The sequence below is a fragment of the Manis javanica genome, chromosome 6 (genome assembly GCF_040802235.1).
Source record: "Manis javanica isolate MJ-LG chromosome 6, MJ_LKY, whole genome shotgun sequence".
NCBI classification, from domain to species: domain Eukaryota; kingdom Metazoa; phylum Chordata; class Mammalia; order Pholidota; family Manidae; genus Manis; species Manis javanica.
This window is the reverse complement of record NC_133161.1, coordinates 97,072,544-97,092,076: the sequence shown is the minus strand read 5'-3', so window position 1 is coordinate 97,092,076 and position 19,533 is coordinate 97,072,544. Positions and strand designations below refer to the sequence as shown.

Here is a 19,533-nt window from a genome sequence, read left to right as displayed (position 1 = left end):
AGAAATCACATCAATGACTATGCTCCCTATGCTGTGCTTTCATCCTTATGGATAATTTATTTTATAACTGGAAATTTGTATCTTTTTATCTCATTTACCTACATTGTCCAAATCCCCATCCCACTCCTCCCATAGCACCCACCAGTCTATTCTTTATGTCTATGAGTTTTTTGTTTTGTTTTTGTTTGTTCATTCATTTATTTTGTTGTTTAGAATCTACATATACATTGAATCATATGGTATTTGTTTTTCTTTGTATGACTTATTTTACTTAGCAAAATACCCTCCACATTGTATATGGTTCCACCCACATTGTCACAAATAGTAAGATTTCTTCTTTTTTATGTCTGAGTATATACAGTACATATTCTTTACCTATTTATCTACTGATGGACACTTAGGTTGCTTCCATAACTTGGCTATTGTAAATAATGCTGCAATAAACATAGAACTGCATATATCTTTTCAAACTACTGATTCTTTCTTTGGGTAAATTCCCAGAAGTGGGATTTCTGAGTCATATGATATTTCTATTTTCAGGTTTTTGAGAAACCTCCATACTGCTTTCCGTAGTGGCTGCACCAATTTGCCATCCCACCAACAGTGTATGAGGGCTCCCTTTTCTCCACATCCTTGCCAATGCTTGTTATTTCTTGTCTCATTGATATTAGCCATTCTGACTGATGTGAGGTGATATGTGATTGTGGTTTTGATTTGCATTTCCCTGATGATTAGTGATGTTGAATATCTTTTCAGGTATCTGTATTTCTTCTTTGGAAAAATGACTATTCAGTTCCTCTGTCCATTTTTAAATCAGATTACTTATTTTTTTTGAGTTGTGTGAGTTATTTATATACTTGGGTATTAGCCCATTAGCAGATATATAATTTGCAAATATATTCTGCTATACAGTAGGCTACCATTTCATTGTGTTGATGGTTACCTTTGCTGTGCAGAAACTTATGAGTTTGATGTAGTCCCACTTGTTTGTTTTTGCTTTTGTTTCCCTTGCCTGGGGAAAGATATCCAGAAAAAAAATTACTAATGCCAAGGCTCAAGAGTTTATTGCCTATGTTTTCTTCTAGTAGTTTTATGGTTTCAGGTTTTTTATTTAGGTCTTTATCCATTTCAAGTTTATTTTTGTATATGGTATAAGACAGTGATCCAATTTCATTCTTTTGCATGTAGCTGTCCAGTTTTCATAACACTATTTATTGAAGAGACTGTCTTATCCCCATTGTATATTCCTTCCTCCTTTGTCACATATGAACTGATAATATGAGCAGGGATTTATTTCTGGGCTATTTTGTTCCATTGATCTATGTGTCTATTTTTGTGCCAGTACCATATTGTTTTGATTACTGTAGCTTTGTAGTACAGTTTGAAATCAGGGAGCATGATACCCCAGCTTTGTTCTTTTCTCAAAATTATTTTGGCTATTTGGAGTCTTTTGGCTCCATATACATTTTAGGATTCTTTGTTTGAATTCTGTGAAAAATGTCACTGATATTGGTAATGCATTGAATCTGCAAATTGCTTTTAGCAATATGGCCATTTTAGCAATATTAATTTGTGTTCATGAGTATGGGGTGGCTTTCCATTTTTTATGTCATCTTCAATTTCTTTCATCAGAGTCTTGTAGTTTTCAGAGTACAGGTCTTTCACTATCTTGGTTGGATTTATTCCTAGGTATTTTATTCTTTTTGATGAAATTGTAAGTGGGATTGTTTGCTTAATTTCTTTTTCTGCTAGTTTGTTGTTTGTATATAGAAATGCAACAGATATCTGTATATTGGTTTTATATCAGGCAACATCACTGAATTCACTTATTAATTCTAGTAGTTTGTGGTGGAGTCTTTAGCATTTTCAATATACAGTATCATGTCAGTTTCAAATAGTGACAATTTTACTTCTTCTTACCAATTTGGATGCCTTTTATTCCTATTTCTTGTCTGATTGCTCTGCTAGGACTTCCAGTACAATGTTGAATAAAAGTAGTGAGAGTGGGCATCCTTGTTTTGTTCCTGATCTTAGAGGAAAAGCTTTCAGTTTTTTACATTGAATATGTTGTTAGCTATTGGTTTATTATACATGTCCTTTATTGTGTTGAGATACATTCCCTCTATACCAACTTTGTTGAGAGTTTTTACCATGAATGGATGAATTTTATCTAATGATTTTTCAGCATTTATTGATATCATATGTTTTTCATCCTTCCTTTTGCTAAAATGCTGTATTACATTGATTGATTTGTAGATATTGAACCATCCTTGCATTCTTGGAATAACTCCCACTTGATCATAAGTGGATGATGCTTTTAATGTACTTTTGAATTTGGGTTGCTAACATTTGTGAAGGATTTTGCATGTATGTTCATCATGGACATTGGTCTGTATTTTCTTTTTTTGGTAGTGTCTTTGTCTGGTTTTAGTATCAAGATTATGCTGGCCTCAGAGAATGGACTTGGAAGCCTTCCTTCCTCTTTAATTTTTTGGAATAGTGTGAGAAACATAGGTATTAAGTATTCTTTAATGGTTTGGCAGCATTCTTCTGTGAATTTATCTGGTCCTGGAATTTTGTTTGTTGGGAAATTTGATTACCATTTCAATTTCATTGCTAGTAATTGGTCTGTTCCTATTTTCTATTTCTTGACAAAAGTTATTCTTTACATCTAAAATTCTCTCATAAAAGAGAAAATTAACACTTTTTTCTCACAAAATATTTTGTACTACAAAACAGTCTTTCAAATACTCTTTCTTAAACAAAATATAATGATTGGATAAGATATATTCACTTTAAGTGACTTCAATAAATACTCATTTCAGATATTTTCAGATGTCACATGACAGAAGTATTCAAAGAAATTTTATACAGATTTAAAAGTTATTCTTTGGAAGTATGAGCTTTTTATTTCAAGTATTAGATGTCATTGTAGACAAGTCTTTTAAAGAGAGCTATAAAAAATCATATTGAAAGTGGTTTCTTTATTGAAAGCCAAAACCAAAATATCCTCACTCCCTTGCAGGGCAAAGATAAATAACTCTCTTAATAGCATATGAATCCATATTGTGGCTTGCAATATAGTTTTTCAGGAAAGCATTATATGCAGATTCAAAAGGGGTTGTATGTCCAATAACTTGGATGTGACTGAAGATGATGTGTCTTGAAAAACTGTGTTGATGGCCCAAAAAATGATTCTGGTGATATAAAAAATATGAGTAAAATCTGAATAAGGAAAAATGTGAGTAGAAAAAGCCCAACATTTATCAATATGTTTATGTGAGAATTTAAACATACAAGTATAAGCTAATAACTATTACAGATAAATTTATTATTTAACTGTATGCCTAGAAGTTTAAAAATTACAGTTAAGTTGGTTCCTTATATTTTGCATATGTGGTAATATCTTAGTATTAATTCCTATAATTTGAGTTAATTACTGGGTTAATAATTAAAGAAAATATTTATGTTTATTGATGCATATTAACAAACTAAATAGTTGAGATAAAAAAAAACATGAGAACTATAAAGATTTATTATGTTACCTAAGTCTGTGAACCCTTCATGGACTTTACAAAGGCTGAGTATTTGAAAGAAATCTTAGAAATGTTGAATGGTAAATATTGATGAATTATACCTTACAAGGAAAGCTAAAGATTTTCTCACAGGTTTAATGGTCAGTTTCTCCATCTGAGTGTTGTCTACTTTGTTCCCTTTTTTATTGTTGGGATATTAAGGTTTTCTTTATTTATAAATGTGCTTAGTTACTCATCTGCTTCAAACTGCTTTTTATTTTTGTGCTTTGTTTTCTAATACACAGAATTTTATACATTCCTATGTATTCAAATCTCTTAATCACTTAATCTAGAGGTCAGTTAAATGCTTAATTGTATTTTTCTAGCTTTTTTTTGGTGGGTTGTTCCTGAAACTTAGATGTTAAGGTGTAATTTGATTTCTCTCTCCAAGTGCATATTTTTCCAATTCCTACTGTTTTATTACACATAACTTCTGTGTATCACACATAAATATCTTATAAGGAATAGATTCAGGAATATTTTATCTGTTCCAAAGGTCTGTGGGATTTTCAATGTTCTAATGGTTAATATCTAGAGGGTAAGTTTCTTCTCATTATTTATTTTTTCTAAAGTTCTTAGGTATTCTTCCCTGCATATTTTATTTTTCCAGATGAACCAATATTAATTTTATTATTTTCCAAAATAGTTCCATTGGCATTTTGTTTAGAAACCTTAAGACTACAAATGATTTTAAAGAGAATTCATTCTTATGAGAGTGTATCCATTTCCCATTTCTGAACATAAAATTACTCTGTTGATGATTTTTTTTCTCAGTAAAATTTTGTAGATTTTTTCCCTGAAAGACACATACTTTTGGTTAAGATAGTTTATAGATATGTGATATTGTCTGTTGCTATTCTGAATACTTCTTTTCCTGTAGTATTTGTAACCCATCATTGCTGGTATCTAGGAAAGCTATTATTGGTATATTTAGCTTGTGTCTGTTCACCACATTAAATGCTTCTATAGAGTAAACTACCCTTTTTGGTATAAATCCTCTTTGATCTTAACTTGCAGATGACAATGATATTGTCTTTACAAGGGCTCTTTTATCTTTTACCACCTTTCTTTTATACTAGGAAGAACTTTTAGAATGATGTTAAATAAGATGTGGCAGCTACAATCTTGTCTAATTAAAAATTTAATAGGAAAACTGCTAAGGTCCAGTTATAAAATAAGATGTGGTTCATTATATTAAGGGAGGCTGCATTATGTCATGAAAACATTTATATTCCTAATTTACTAAAGCTTCACCTTATTTTTAAAACATAAATGTCTGTTAATTTTTATGAAGTACTTTTCTAGAATTTCTTAAAATGATCTACAGGAATTCTTCATATTAACTATTGGTTAAAATACTAGAGATAATTTATTTACTAGTATGTGACCCTACATTTTTCAGAGGTAATCTATCTAATTGTTGTAGGTCATTCTCTTAATATACTAATTCAACCTCATTCTTTAATATGAGATTTTTGGAACTCAAGTGAATTTGCCTACATTTTCTTTTTTTCAATCAGAGCTCCTTAGTTTTGCATGTACTCATCTCTATGCATGTTTAGTTTTACACAATTTTATCATATGTGCAGGTTCACATATCCACCAGCACAGTCAAGGTACTGAACATTCTGTCTCAAGGACCCTCCGTACTGTGTTCTATAACCAACTTGCCTCCTCCCTCCCTTATTCCTTCACCCCACCCCACCTCTAACTCCTACCCCATGTAATCTGTTCTCCATTTTCTTAATTTTGTCACTTCAAGAAATTATATAATTGGAATCATACAATGGATAATCTTTTGGGATTGCCTTTTTTCACTGAACATAATTCATTTGAGGTTCATCTAAGTTTCATGCATCATGAGGTCATTCTTTTTTACTACTGAGTAATATTCCAGGCTATGGATGTACTAAAATTTGTATCAAGTTTTTGCTTTTTGTCTGGTTTCATTAGTAAAGTTATGACTGCTTCATAAAATGAACTATGAAATTTTCTTTTCTTCCTACATTTTGGAGTAGATCATAGATATCTACTAGGGACTAGGCAAGTAATTCACTGATGCATTTTCCAGCTTACCCCATACATCTATTCAATTTTTTGTATTTCTCTTTTCAATTTTTATCACTTATATATGTGTTTTAAGTTACCTATTCTTCTAGATTTTCTAACTTTGATCTTAGATATTTATATAACTATATATGCATTTTTTCTTCTTTCTGCCTCCTTTGTATGAGATGTTGTTATATCTCATTTCTTAGTTTTCTTTACTATTTTCCTTAGATTGATTTATTTCTCTTCTAAAAACAATTCATATTTATTTCTTTTATTGTTTTATGTCTTATTCATTTCTGGCCTTTCATTTATTTTTTCTAAATATATCTTGATATAAATTTCTGATTTAATTACTGTTGTTGTTTTAATCTTCTGTAAGTTATTGATTTGGAAGATTTTAAAAATCTTTTTCCTTGTTTGACAATAAGAATCAATGTTGCTAATCCTTTGAGTACAGCCTTTCTATATTGCATGTTTTATTAAGTGCTTCTCACATGCATTTTTAGTAACTGCTCAATGACTTCTAAGTTTTAATTTTATTTAAAACCCAATAGTCATTTAGAACATTGTTTTGAATATCCAGCTGGGAATGATTTTATTTTAGATAATTGTGCTTAAATTCATTATTTAAAATATAGCTCTATTGCTTATAGCCATAGAATGTAACCTGAATATTTTCTGTTGTGTTTTCATTGAGTTGCAGAATGTCATTACTAAAAATGTTCCACAGGATCTTAAAAAGAAGTTATAAGCTTTTTTCTTTTTAAAAAAAATTGTGATAAGATGTGCATAACATAAAATTTGCCATTTTAAAGTGTATAATTAAGTGGCATTAAGTACATTCTCATTGTGCAACTCTCACCTCTTCATCTCCTGGACTGAAAAATCTGTGCTCATTAAATAAGAACTCCTTATTCCCTCTTTTTCCCAGGCCCTGGTAAGCTCTATTCTACTTTCTGCCTCTATGAATTTGACTACTTTAGATATTTCATATGAGATTTAGTATTTGTCCTTTTGTGTCAAACTTATTTCTCTCAGCATAATGCTTTCAAGCTTCATCCATGTTGTAGCATGTGTCAGAATTTCCTTCCTTTTTAAGGACGAATAATATTCCATTGTAAGTATATAAAATATTTTGTTTATCCATTCATGTAGGGTTTATTTTTTACACCTTTATTGAGGTATAATGACAAAAGTTGTATATAACTAAGGTCTGTATGAGTTCTATTGTAACAAAAGAATTAATATATGTTTCATTAACAGGAAATTTTATTATTCAAATTCTCGCTTATTTTGTCTATTTAATCTTCCAAACTGATGGATACAAAACACCTTTTCCTATGATGACTGAATTTCTTTCATTTCCTTTCATATTTCTTTTTTCAGTTTTCTTTATATAATGCTCTGATGTTATTTGGTTCATGGGATATATGGTTATTGTATCTTTATTTTCATTGTGCCATTGATTAATATAAAATCTTCCTTTGACCCCACTTAATGATTCTGGATTTGAACTCTCTTTTGCATGATATTAAAACACCACCACTGATTTTTCTATTATTGTTCTCACAGTAGATCAATATTTATTCTTTTATTTTTAAATTTACTGAAGCATTTCTTAGGTTTGTCTTTTAATAAACTGGATCTGTTTGTTACTAAATCAAAAAGCATTTTCCTTTTGGCATGTAAGTTTATCTTATTTCCACCTACTGCCATGACTATTATGCTGGGCTTTAGTTTTGTTATCTTAATTTTATTATTTCCATTTTCTTTGCTTCTTTGTGGACTTTTTGGTGTTTAGCCATGTGAATTTTATTTTGTTTGTAGGAATTCAAAAGAAAAAAATCTTGCTTTCACTGGTACAAAGTTTTTTAGTTTGCCAAATAACTATACTTAACCTTTGGTTTTTCAGATTTTCCAATCTGACTCTCCTTCCACCTAAATAGGAAATTAGCAGAACTACCTGCCCTGCTTGCCCTGCACACCCACCCTCTTCCCACTCTCTCATCTTTTTTATTCAAGTCTGGGGATACTGATCCAGTTTGTTCTTACACAATTACTCCATTTTTAAAACCATACATATATTCTCATATTTTATTGAGACTTTTCTAATATATTTTAAAGCATTTTAATAGCAGGTATTTGTATTTATGTATTTGATTAATTATAATACCTCCATAGTCTTTTTATATTATGATTTCCCATTACTGATTTCCTGTTCTGCTTCATTTGTGAGCTATCTGAAGGATGGCTTTGGTGTTTTTATTTTTTTAGGATGGATAAGAGAGTAGGGGAGTTCTGACATCTCCCCTAAGCAACGAAATACATGCGGTTGTTTGCTAGGGTCTTCACACTGGAATGATAATAATTCGGATATGGGATTATTGGGCTACAAACTTTCCTCATTAATAACCTGTAATCACTGCACTGTGGATTTCTACAGTTCAGTTTTATGGATGGGAAACTTGAAGTTTGTCTGATTTTTACTCTTTAGTTGGTAGCTTTTCTATTATCATGGATGTATATTGATAAGATTTTTAAAATCTCTATTTAAAGACATTCCACAGTATGTATAGATGTGGAATTGAATTAACTTTAGTATAACTCAGTGAGTTATAGTAGTCTGTGAATTAATCTGCCTACCCGAACCATTTAAGAACAGATTTACTTTCAACAGTTAATAATTTAAATATTTATCTTTAATATTTAATTATTGGTATTGTACCTATTATTCTGGCTTTTACTTCAGGAACACCTATAAGTCATTCACTCAACAGAGATTTATTGAGGGCCATCTATCCACCAGGCACTATTCTAGGCCTTTGGGGTTTCATCAATAAGCAAGCAAAGAGCCCTGCTCCTGAGGATCTTAAAATTATGACAGGAAAAAGAGTTCAAACAGCAAACACCGAATATGTAAATTATATGGTGGAGCACATGGGTTAGGGATCTTGGGGGAGGATTTTGGCATTAAACTGGATGATTAGGGTAGACCTCACTGAGAAGAGCTATTTTTTTCTTTTTTTCAGCTTTTGCATTTTTATAAACCTATTCTTCACTGTGTACAGTCTTATTCCTTCCTCTGCTTTGGCAACTGTTTCCATGTTCATATCATGTCAGTTCTGCTCTCTTTATCCCTATGTTATACATGTTGTTTTTCCTTGCAATCTTGAAATGTTTAGTTTCATCCCACTTTCTTTTCTTTTCTCTTAAATGGTAGTAAGAACACTTACCATGAGATTTACTTTCTAGCCAGTTTTTAAGTGTACAGCACAGTATTGCTAACTATAGCACAAGACTGTGCAGCAGATCTCTAGCATTTATTCATCTTGTACAACTGAAACTCCACAGCCGTGGAACAGAAGCTCTCTGCTCCCTCCACCCCCAGCCCTGGGCCACCACCATTCTCTGTTTCTATGAGTTCGAGTGTTTCAGGTTCTCATATAAGTGGAATCATGCAGTGCTTGTCCTGTGACTAATTTCACTTAACACAGTGTCCTCCACCTTTACCCATGTTGTAGCATGTGTCAGAATTTCCTTTTTTTCTAAAGGCTGAATAATATTCTATTGTATGTCTGTACCACATTTTCTTTACCCATTCATCCTTCAGCAGACATCTAGGTTGCTTCCAGATCTTGGCTCTTGTGGATAAGGCTGCAGGGAACATGGGCATACAGCTGTCTCTTCAAGATTTTGATCTCGATTCTTTTGGATATATCCTCAGAAGTGGTATTGCCAGATCATACGGCTTCCTCTCAGCTTCTTTTCTGTTCGTTGTTTCTTCTTGCTTAATACGAATCATGTACTCCTAAGCCATCTTGTCGGTGATAAGCAGGAATCTTTTAAATTTTCTATTTTCTGAAGAAAATTATCCTCTAAGATGTGAATTTCCTTGGATAAAGATGGATTCCTTCATCATTGTGTCATTATGTGTTCATTCCTTAGCAGAGCAGAGGCCGCCTCCGTCTCATGCCTGCCACAGATAGATGTCACCTGTCCCACCTCCCACAGTGGCTCCCTCTCTGTACCTCTCTGGATGATAAACATTCTGCTTGGCTCTCCCTGGAACCCACCCAAGGCCCACACATAGTCTTTACCCAAGTCAGGTGGGAGACTGTGTCCTTTCTCAGAATTCCAAGGTAACATATGAGTCGGAAGCCATTTTGTTCACTGCTCCAGTGCTCCTGAAGAGGCACAGCTCTCAGAGCTCAGTGTCTGTGCCCCTTTGGGAGGATGGCCCCAGTCCTTCTGTTCCTCCCACAGTGCACAGTAAAAGTGAAGGCTGTTATCTCTGAATGTGTCAATACAGCAAGAAGGAACAAGAACATGATGTCGTGGGACGTGCTCTGGCCACCTCCGAAGATGGCTTTTGCTTAGAGAGCTATCAGCACACCATTCACTGAGTGGTGTTCTCAAACCAGTCTCCTGGATGGCACGTTCTTTCCAGGTTAGAGAACTGAGCCTGGAGAATATAGTCCAGAAATGTTTTTCCCAATCTATTCCCATTGCATTAGCAATGATGTATACTTTTATTTCCCCTCAGTTGCCAGTCGTGATCTTGGATTTTTGGGGACATTCCTACAGCATTAAGAGCAAGAACAGCAGATATTCTAATCTCCTACATTATCATGGATTCCCACATTAACTTAACCTTTCATATCTTCTTATAAGCCATGAAGGCAGGCACCATTATGGCTACTTTATGGTAAATAAGGTGAGGTTCAGAGAGGGGAGGTGACCTGCCCAGGTCTCACATTTAGAATGGGATGGGCTTATCCATGTCCATGCCTTCTACCCCTGGTTGTACTCTCTCCTCCGTTGTCCGTTTCTACTGTGTGGATTGTGATAACACATTTCAAATTTAAGGCTACTTTCCCACAGCAATTACATACTTGTATATCACTTTGAAACTGTCTACAAACTGTGAGTTTTATGTGTGTTTTAATTAATAAGGGATTGGAAACACCACTGTGTGTGTATAACTGAAAGAAAATCTCATTTCAGATTCAGACTTTTTTCTGTCTTGTATATGATGCTATCTCACTAAACAGAATTGGGGAGAAAATTGCCTAATGGGCATTTCAAAATGACTAAAACTCTTGGGGGACATCTCAGCTACTGTGCTTCCCTGCTGCTGTGAGGACGGAGGCCTGCACATACCACAGAGCATCAGGGCTGAGCATTTGGGGGCCTCTCTGGCATCCCACTGGAGCCCCTGCTGTTGGCATCCTTACGGGAGAGCTGCAGTCCTGGAATGCCAGGGCCAAACAAGCCACTTGCCTGTGTGTGTGCTTGTGCCCAGTAAGCGCTGCCTTCCTTGTTGTTGATTCATGGTGGCACCCCTTGGCATCTTGGTAGATGTGGCCACCACAGACCGTGGAGAGGAGGCAGGAGAATTCCAGCTCTACCTAGATGCTCCTTTGCTGTCTGTTCCAGCTCAGGCTTCATTTCCCACCCTCACACATACCACCAAGTCCTCACGGTACAAATCCCTGTCATTCTCCCAGGGGAGGCCATGTCCAGTAAAAGAGAAGGTCCTGGGCAGCAGCTTCTGGCTGTGGCTGCTCTGGGGCTCCATGTGGCATGTCTGCTGTTCACCTGCACCCACAGAGGTGCAGGTCACAGAGATCTGCTAGACCAATGGACTTGTGTTGTGGACACGGTCTTTCTTCACACAGAAAGTCAGGGTCTGAGGCACCTGAAGGGGGTTGTGGGGTAGGGGTTTGAGTCTCTCAGGGGAGAGGAGGGGAAGGGAGTCTCTCTATCAAAGTAATACAAGATTACACAGGGACAAATCTTTAGTAAATTGTTTGGCCAATCCTATAAATACACTGAGGTGACTGATGGTGATTAAGAAAAAAACATGGTTGCTTTAGCAAACTGAGCTAGACTTTTAAAACATTGCTCGAAAAGACTGGTATTGGTTCAGGTCACATAAAGGCACAATGTAAGCCAGTAACGTCGCATGGGCCCAATACCCACTGTCCCTGTTTGCCAGGCTGTTTTAATGAGAACCAAAATCTTACTAGGGCAATCACAACGAGGACTCTAATAATGTTACTCCCATTTAATGAGTAATTCCATTCCCTGAGAGTGAGCTAAGAAGGTAAAACAATAGGTTTCAAGTTTCAAACCTAAATTTAAAAGATGTAGACAGTAGTTCTCAACTGGGCACATTCTGCCCTCCAATGTCACAACCTGGTAGGTGTGCTTTTGGCATCGGTGGGCAGAGGCAGGGATGCTGCTAAATATCCTGCCTGGCTCAGGGCAGAAACCTGCTGCACAGCTGCCCCGCCCCTGCTCTGAGGACCACGGCACAGCCCTGCGACCAGGCTTCCCTGTGCTTGTCAGCCTCTCTCCTCTCTTTCTCACGGTCCTCTCTTTGGGGAAAGAGCCCACTTGGCAAAAGGTCCACATGTCAGTCACACTCACCTTTCCCTGCTGGTCCGTTTTGATCTCCCAGCCCCGGGGCAGTTCGAGCCGTGTGTCTGCGAACATGTTGATGAAGTTCACCAAGTCCCGGTTGTGCTGGTAGCGCTCAAAATTGCGTGCGTCCCTCCGGACTTTGAGAATCATGTGCTTTAAGCAGGTGCTACTGGTGAAGACTCGGTAGGCACTCTGAGATGGGGTTAGGGCCAGTGGGGGCAGGGAGCAGGGCATTAGGAAAAACAGACGGAGTACACGTTGAGTACCTTGACATGCTGGAGCGTGACTGTTACACAGCGATTTATTGTGAGTCTTGAGAGGGGCGCCTCAGCGGCAGAGATCTTGCTCAAAAATTAAATGCACACCTTAAACACATGCAGAGCTGTTACAATCCCAGCTTTCCTGCTGCTAGGCAGCCTCCCACACTGTTTGCCTCCAAGCAAATCTCCAAGGCTGTCCCCTCCTCCCTCCCTCCCTCCCTTCTCCTCCCAGGGGGCTCTCTGGAGTCTCCCTTTACCCTTCAGCTCCTTTCTCTCCTTCTTGGCTCCTCTCTGACTGCCAGGTCTATCCTCACTCCTCTTATCTGTCTATAACAGGGAGCATTAACTTACGGTACCTGGGGACTTAAGGCTGGACTTCAGAGGTCTGTCACTCCTTTGAATCCCATGTAGAAACTTTTATGTGTGGAGGGGATAGGGAAGGAGAAAGAAGAGTTTTCGGAGTTCTAATTGTGCCAAATGACACTTTTATGGTGCATGGGGCTGGTGCATGTGTGGTGAGAGCAGAGCTGCTTCGGCCAGAGGGGCCTGGGGCCGAGGGCATTGGTATCTGGCATCCTTGTCCCCCTCTGTGATTCACCTCTGCACTGCGGGATGCTGCTCTGGGTCTAACCACTGAAGGTCCCAGAGGTTTCTCAAATATAATCTGCTAAAAACTGAAAACTGGTCTCCTCTCCCGCCACAACCTCCATCACCCAGTCAGCGCACTGCACCGCGTAGTGGAGACGCCATCTAACTCAGGTGCCCAAAGCAGAAAGGACCTGGACTTCCCTGAGTCCTCATTTCCCACCATCCCCCATCACAGCAGTCCCAGGCACTACTAATTCTGTGCAGAAATAGCTCCTGAACTGAGCTGTTCATTCCAATGCTCCCAGCCCCTTCCGTAGGGCAGGCCTTGATTGGTTCTCACTGCAGCATTGCACTCAGCTTCTAGTCTCAGCCCCCTCTGTCTCTCCTTCAGTCCTGTCCGAGAACACACCTATCTAACACCCTGGTCTTGTAACACCAATGCCTGAGACTGCTGCTGTCTTCCACTGCCGCTGAAGTCAATCGAGGCTCCTCTTCATGACTTACCAGGTGTTCTGATATTCATTCTCCACCGCTCCTCCCACCTCTACCTGTCCCCACAGGCCAGCCATGAAGGACCCAGCCCCAGGCCCCTCCCAGCCACTTCCTCGGGGAAGCGACCCACTGCTCCATCTCCTGGGTCTGCAGCGGGCAGGCCGTGTCCTGTCCCATTAGCCTGGCCTTTTCAGATGTCTGCTGCTCCACAAAACAGGGAGCTCCTGCTTTCGGTCTCACCCTGATCTGTCTTTGGGACACCAGCACCCAGATCTGAGCCTGAAGCACAGAAAACGTCTGTCAAATGAGAGAACTAATGAGCAGAGTAATATCATGTCATTGCTTTCTTGAAAATACCACAAAAAAAAGAAATGAAAAAACTGCCTGGGTAACTATATGTTAATGTGTAACGTAAGCATGATAATTGAAATTATATACATTTAAATTTCTTTAATGAAATGATTCAGGCTGAAGGAAATCTGTCACTTCATGATCTTGCTCTTTCAGAAATTGAGCAATAATGAAAACATTTATTTCCAAACCACTTTCACTGATATTAACACTTGTGGAGCTAATGAACACCTGTAAGGGGAAACAGCCTTCCCAGATCCAGCTTTTCTCCTTCTGGGGAGACTCACAGATTTAAAAAAGGGTGGCCTGAGCTGTTTTTTTTTTTTTGGTCCCTTTTCTTGCCTGGGTTAAAGTGCTACCATCTTTAATCTATCAAACCACTTTGCAAAGCTGTGTTTTGGGTCTTGATGGAAGCCAGGCAGGCTCCCTGTGCATTACGGAGCACTCACATAATTGGCATGCAGCACAGTGAAGAACTCGGGGTTGGTGATGAACTTGACCGCTGGGGACTGCAGCAGCAAGGTGATTTTTTGTGAGGTCACTGGAGAAAGTGACCCTTCTCTCCTCAGATCTGGAAGAAGTGAAGCAAAGAAACTGGATGCACTGGAAAAAAAGTTGTTTCAAATACAGTACACTTCTCTCCCCACATAACACATGCCTTCACCAGACAGCTGGAGCAAATGTCGTTTTGAATACCAGATGTCACAGTGCAAGACCAGTAGTCACAGTATAGGACCAGCAGTCACGTGGGGGACCAGGAGTTACGATATGGACCAATAGTCACAGTGTGGGGCCAGATGTCACAGTGTGGGGCTAGGTGTCATTGTATGGCCAGGTGTCAGTGTGGGAACAAGTGTCACAGTGTGGGACCAGGTGTCAATGTGTGGCCAGGTGTCACAGTGTGGGACCAGGTGTCAGTGTGGGGCCAAGTGTCACAGTGTGGGGCCAGGTGTCAGTGTGTGGCCAGGTGTCACAGTGTGGGACCAGGTGTCAGTGTGTGGCCAGGTGTCACAGTGTGGAACCAGGTGTCAGTGTGGGGCCAGGTGCCACAGTGTGAGGCCAGGTGTCAGTGTGGGACCAGGTGTCACAGTGTTTGGTCAGGTGTCAGTGTGTGGCCAGGTGTCACAGTGTGGAACCAGGTGTCACTGTGGGGCCAAGTGTCACAGTGTGGGGCCAGGTGTCAGTGTGTGGCCAGGTGTCACAGTGTGGGACCAGGTGTCAGTGTGTGGCCAGGTGTCACAGTGTGGAACCAGGTGTCAGTGTGGGACCAGGTGCCACAGTGTGTGGCCAGGTGTCAGTGTGGGACCAGGTGTCAGTGTGGGGCCAGGTGCCACAGTGTGAGACCAGGTGTCAGTGTGGGACCAGGTGTCACAGTGTTTGGTCAGGTGTCAGTGTGTGGCCAGGTGTCACAGTGTGTGGCCAGGTGTCACAGTGTGGGACCAGGTGTCAGTGTGGGGCTAAGTGTCATAGGATGGGACCAGGTGTCAGTGTGGGGTCTCGTGTCACAGTGTGGGACCAGGTGTCATTGTGGGACCAGGTGTCACAGTGTGAGACCAGGTGTCATTGTGGGGCCAGGTGTCACAGCATGGGACCAGGTGTCACAGTGTGGGACCAGGTGTCAGGGTGGGGCCAGGTGTCACAGTGTGGGACCAGATGTCAGTGTGCCACCAGGTGTCACAGTGTGAGACCAGGTGTCAGTGTGGGACCAGGTGTCACAGTGTGAGACCAGGTGTTGGTGTGGAGCCAGGTGTCACAGTGTGGGGCCAGGTGTCAGTGTTGGGCCAGGTGTCAGTGTGGGACCAGGTGTCACAGTGTGTGGCCAGGTGTCACACTATGAGACCAGGTGTCAGTGTGGGGCCAGGTGTCACAGTATGAGACCAGGTGTCGGTGTGGGTATGGGTGTCATAGCATAGGACCAGGTGTCACAGCATGGGACCAGGTGTCACAGTGTGGGGCTAGGTGTCAGTGTTGGGCCGGGTGTCAGTGTGGGACCAGGTGTCACAGTGTGAGACCAGGTGTTGGTGTGGGACCAGGTGTCACAGTGTGGGACCAGGTGTCAGTGTGGGGCCAGGTGTCAGTGTGAGGCCAGGTGTCAGTGTGGGGCCAAGTGTCACAGTGTGGGACCAGGTGTCACAGTGTGGGACCAGGAGTCATAGTGTAGGACTGGGAGTCATAGTGATAGTACCAGGAGTTACACTGATCTGATGAGGAGTCACAGTGTAGGACAAGCTGCGGCAACTGAGGCCACCTCAGACCAGCCAGCCGAGGCTGATTTGATAGCTCAAGATGTGTGCCTGAGAGCAGGGGCACCTGACGAATGGCCCAGCAGAGCTCAGCTCATGGCCCACCTGCAGGACTGTGGGAAAAATGCAACACTACGAGTTTAAGCTAATAAGCTTTGAGGTGGTTTGTTACACAGCAGATGCCAATGGATCTAATACCAAATCCAGAAATAAATTTCCTGTCCCTTCTTTCACCATGTTTTATTACCACATCTTTCTCAGAGGCCAAACAGACAAATTATTAATAAAAAAACCTAACTGTCAGTTCAGTTGGTATATCTGGTAAAACGAACAGGACAGAGGCCATCACAACTGCTGGGGCACGTGTGTTAAAGGCAAGTAAAGACTGCCTGCGAATGCCACTCTGCACAGTGCAGGAAAGAGCGGAGCCCAGCAGGGCTGGGAACGTGTGCCTGCTTGCTCAGCCTGTTCTCTGAGCTTTCAGTCAGCCAGCATTTCCCATTGAAAAAGAAGTGGATTACTAGGATGTCACTGTGATAATCTTAGGTTATTACAGATCTAAAAAGCAGAAGCCCACCTCCTGTGCCTTTTGAACACTCTCATCTGAGTTTCACTCAGGCAAATTGGAAGAAATGAATGCCAGCCTCCTGGGGGATGCCTCACCTACAGTATTTGGTAAAAAGGCTCTCAGGCAGAGTGCCAAACCATAAGCCCCCGGAAAACCTCTTTATTCACGGGTTCCTCCCCCAGGGAGATTGTATTTAATTCTCAATGCAAACAAGTAATTATTCTTAGTGTTGGCATGTGGCCCCTTTGAAGTCAACTGTGAATATTTATTCTATGGTTATCTATAAGTGGCAAATCCTTAGGACACCAACAAATGTACTTAACAAGAAATGATTCAGCCACTGAAAAAACTGCCTCAATGTACAAGTTCTCTCCACTGTGAATTCACTTCCCATTTACGTTCCTGGTGGGAAACTTGTTTGTTTCATGCTGCTGGCGCCAGACCTCTTTCTCCTCCACCCTAACCTCATCCACTCCTTGACCCTTTTTACCCTGAGGCGCAGTGCCATCCCACAAGGTAGGAGAGGGGCTCACATCCTCTGTCACACAGACACTGGCCGATACCCCAGAAGTCTGGGGACCCCTCCTTCCATACCTAAGCTTGACTGAGACGATTCAGCCTCTGAGTCACTCCCACCACCTCCACTGCTGCCTCCTGCGGGGATTTGCTCACAACTTTGGCTGCCAGCATCTTCTTCAGTCCTCTCTGTTGCAATGGTTCTCTGAATATTCTGATACCTTTGCATCAGAAAATGGAAAGATGGAGTTAACTTTTGTTTGTTGGCTGATGCTCTGCAGCAGATAACTGGGGACACGTGTAGAGAATTGTCTTGAATGTCAGGAGAGAAATGCTTAAAATTCCCAAAGGATACTCAAAACAATGAGCAAGACAAGCGTCTCTGGAGGATCTGACTTCGTTTTGATTTGTAATCTATGATGAGTTTAGAGCATGGTGTCTTTAAAAATATCAACCCGAACAGTAGCTACCCGTGAAAAACCACCTCTGCCCTGCACGAGACCAAATTGGGCTAAACCTAAAATAATGGGGTAGGAAGCAACTTAAAACATTACAACTAAGCTATCAAATTACTTCTATGTTATGGTATGAAGTCTACAAACTAGTATCATACTCTTACATGTTTTTATTTGGCAGTTAATGGGTATGACTGGCAGGTTGTGGAGATATCACACAGCAGCAGCAAGCTGGCAGACAGATACAGGTTTCCCGGTCACTGGGGGGCTTCTTTGATTTTTCTTCCCAGGGTGGGGACTGGCCAGGCCATCAGCCAGGCAGTCACCTTGCTGGGTACTTACTAATTATTTACTAAATCTTCCAGTGTGCCTAGGCTGTGTGCTAGACTTTCAGATCAAAAAGGAGACTAGAGTATGAAATCACCCTCTGAACACACACAGTCAAGACAGAGCAAAGAGGGGAGGGGCTCTAGCAATGTGGAAAAGCTAGACGTGAAAGAGGTGAGGGGATGCAGACGGGGAAGCACCTAAGGTACTTTCATTTTGAGGTTAAGTGTGAAATTGCTGGGGAGCAGCATTGAGCGGGACGGACTGGCAGCAATCTGCACGTTACCCTCCAAGCACAGCTTCTCCAACCTGAGCTGTGTCAGAATCATGTGCCGGCCCCACTTAGAGTCTTAGACTCTGCAGGCCTGGGGGTGGTTTACAGTTAGTTCCCAGGTCACACTGATGCTGCTGATCATGGGACCAGCTTTGAGTACCACCGGGTAGCTGGGCAGCTGCTGGAAGAGACAGTTCAGTGATACAGAGAATGGTGACCCCTGTCCAGAGGTACAGGCACTGGAGGAGAGCGCAGAGTCTGGGGCACTGCAACAGCCAGGCGGGAGGTGGTACAGGTGTGGGCCCAGACCGGGGTGGTGGATCACACTGGCTCTGGAGCATGCTGCCAGGGGAGAGAAGCACCCCCACACTGCAGAGATACCAAGATCTCCTACATCTGTCCTCAAAAGACTCACAGAAATGTCTTAAACCTCCCTTGATAGCCTGCTCTGTCTAAACCATTCTATTTTGCAGGCATATGTCTGGCTGTCTTACTTCTCTTGACTCTGCTCTGCTTCTGACACCCCAGCCTCCCAACCCCCATTCTTTTGCCTAATGTCTGAGCCTACTGAGGCACATGACTTTTTCAGCTTCCCTTTTCCTCAAAGCACAGGGCAAAGGGAGAAGAGGCTGAATTCAAGAGATATTTAGCAGCAGAATTTGCAATGATTTTTGTATGTAGGCTCAATGGGATTTGGGGCCTGGCTGGATATGGGGGTTGAAGAACAGGGTGGAGACAATTGTGAAGTTCAAACCGGGTGGGTGGAAAGTGGAAGTGTCAATCCTGGAAGAGAGCACGTAGGAGGTGGGTGGGTGGGTGGGGAGCAGAGGGGAGTTTCAGGAGTGGATTTGGACATTGATTTGGAGGTCTTTAAGGTCATGCACATGACAAGTCCAGGAGAATGTTGCCATATGGCTCTTGTGCCCAGGAAAGAGCTGTGGGGGTGGAGGAGGTGTGAAGAAGAGTAGGAGGTGAGTGTCCAGGTAGCAGCGAACAATGAGGTCTCCAAGCACAGCCCAACATGGGCCACACTGTTACACAGAGACGGTCCACAGTGGCAGAGTTTCCGAAGGCCAGTCACCTTGGCTTTGAAGAGGACTTTTCTTCTCAAGTGTGGTCTCCAGGCTACTTGAAAGAGAATCCTCTGGATGATGATTATAATTTTGGCTATCAAGGCAAAACTGAAGTCTGCACTTGTACCAAGTTTTTCAGGTAATGTTATCTACATCTAGGTTTGAGAGTCACTGGTGTGGGACTTTATTTAAGTTTCATTTTATGTAAGAGACTCAGCAGCTCACTCCTGCCACCTGTCAGAAGACACCTTTGCCTGCGGTAGTTACTGCAAAGCAGTGCAGAGATGGCCTTTTACAGGAAAATGGGTTATGGGGCAGGAATGAGCCAGGAAT

At 41.0% G+C, this 19,533-nt stretch overlaps 1 protein-coding gene across 5 annotated transcripts in view; it reads right to left on the bottom strand.

The window, feature by feature from the left end:
• The window catches only part of HECW1 (HECT, C2 and WW domain containing E3 ubiquitin protein ligase 1), a 394,788-nt gene that overhangs the window by 72,617 nt on the left and 302,638 nt on the right, over positions 1-19,533 (bottom strand). For all 5 annotated transcript variants that reach the window (XM_073239079.1, XM_073239081.1, XM_073239080.1 and 2 more), the window contains 3 exons: positions 17,150-17,292; positions 14,194-14,315; positions 12,060-12,245 (listed from right to left, as the gene is read on the bottom strand). In XM_073239079.1, coding sequence (XP_073095180.1) covers positions 12,060-12,245; positions 14,194-14,315; positions 17,150-17,292 — 451 coding nt within the window. The remainder of the gene's footprint in view (positions 1-12,059; positions 12,246-14,193; positions 14,316-17,149; positions 17,293-19,533) is intronic.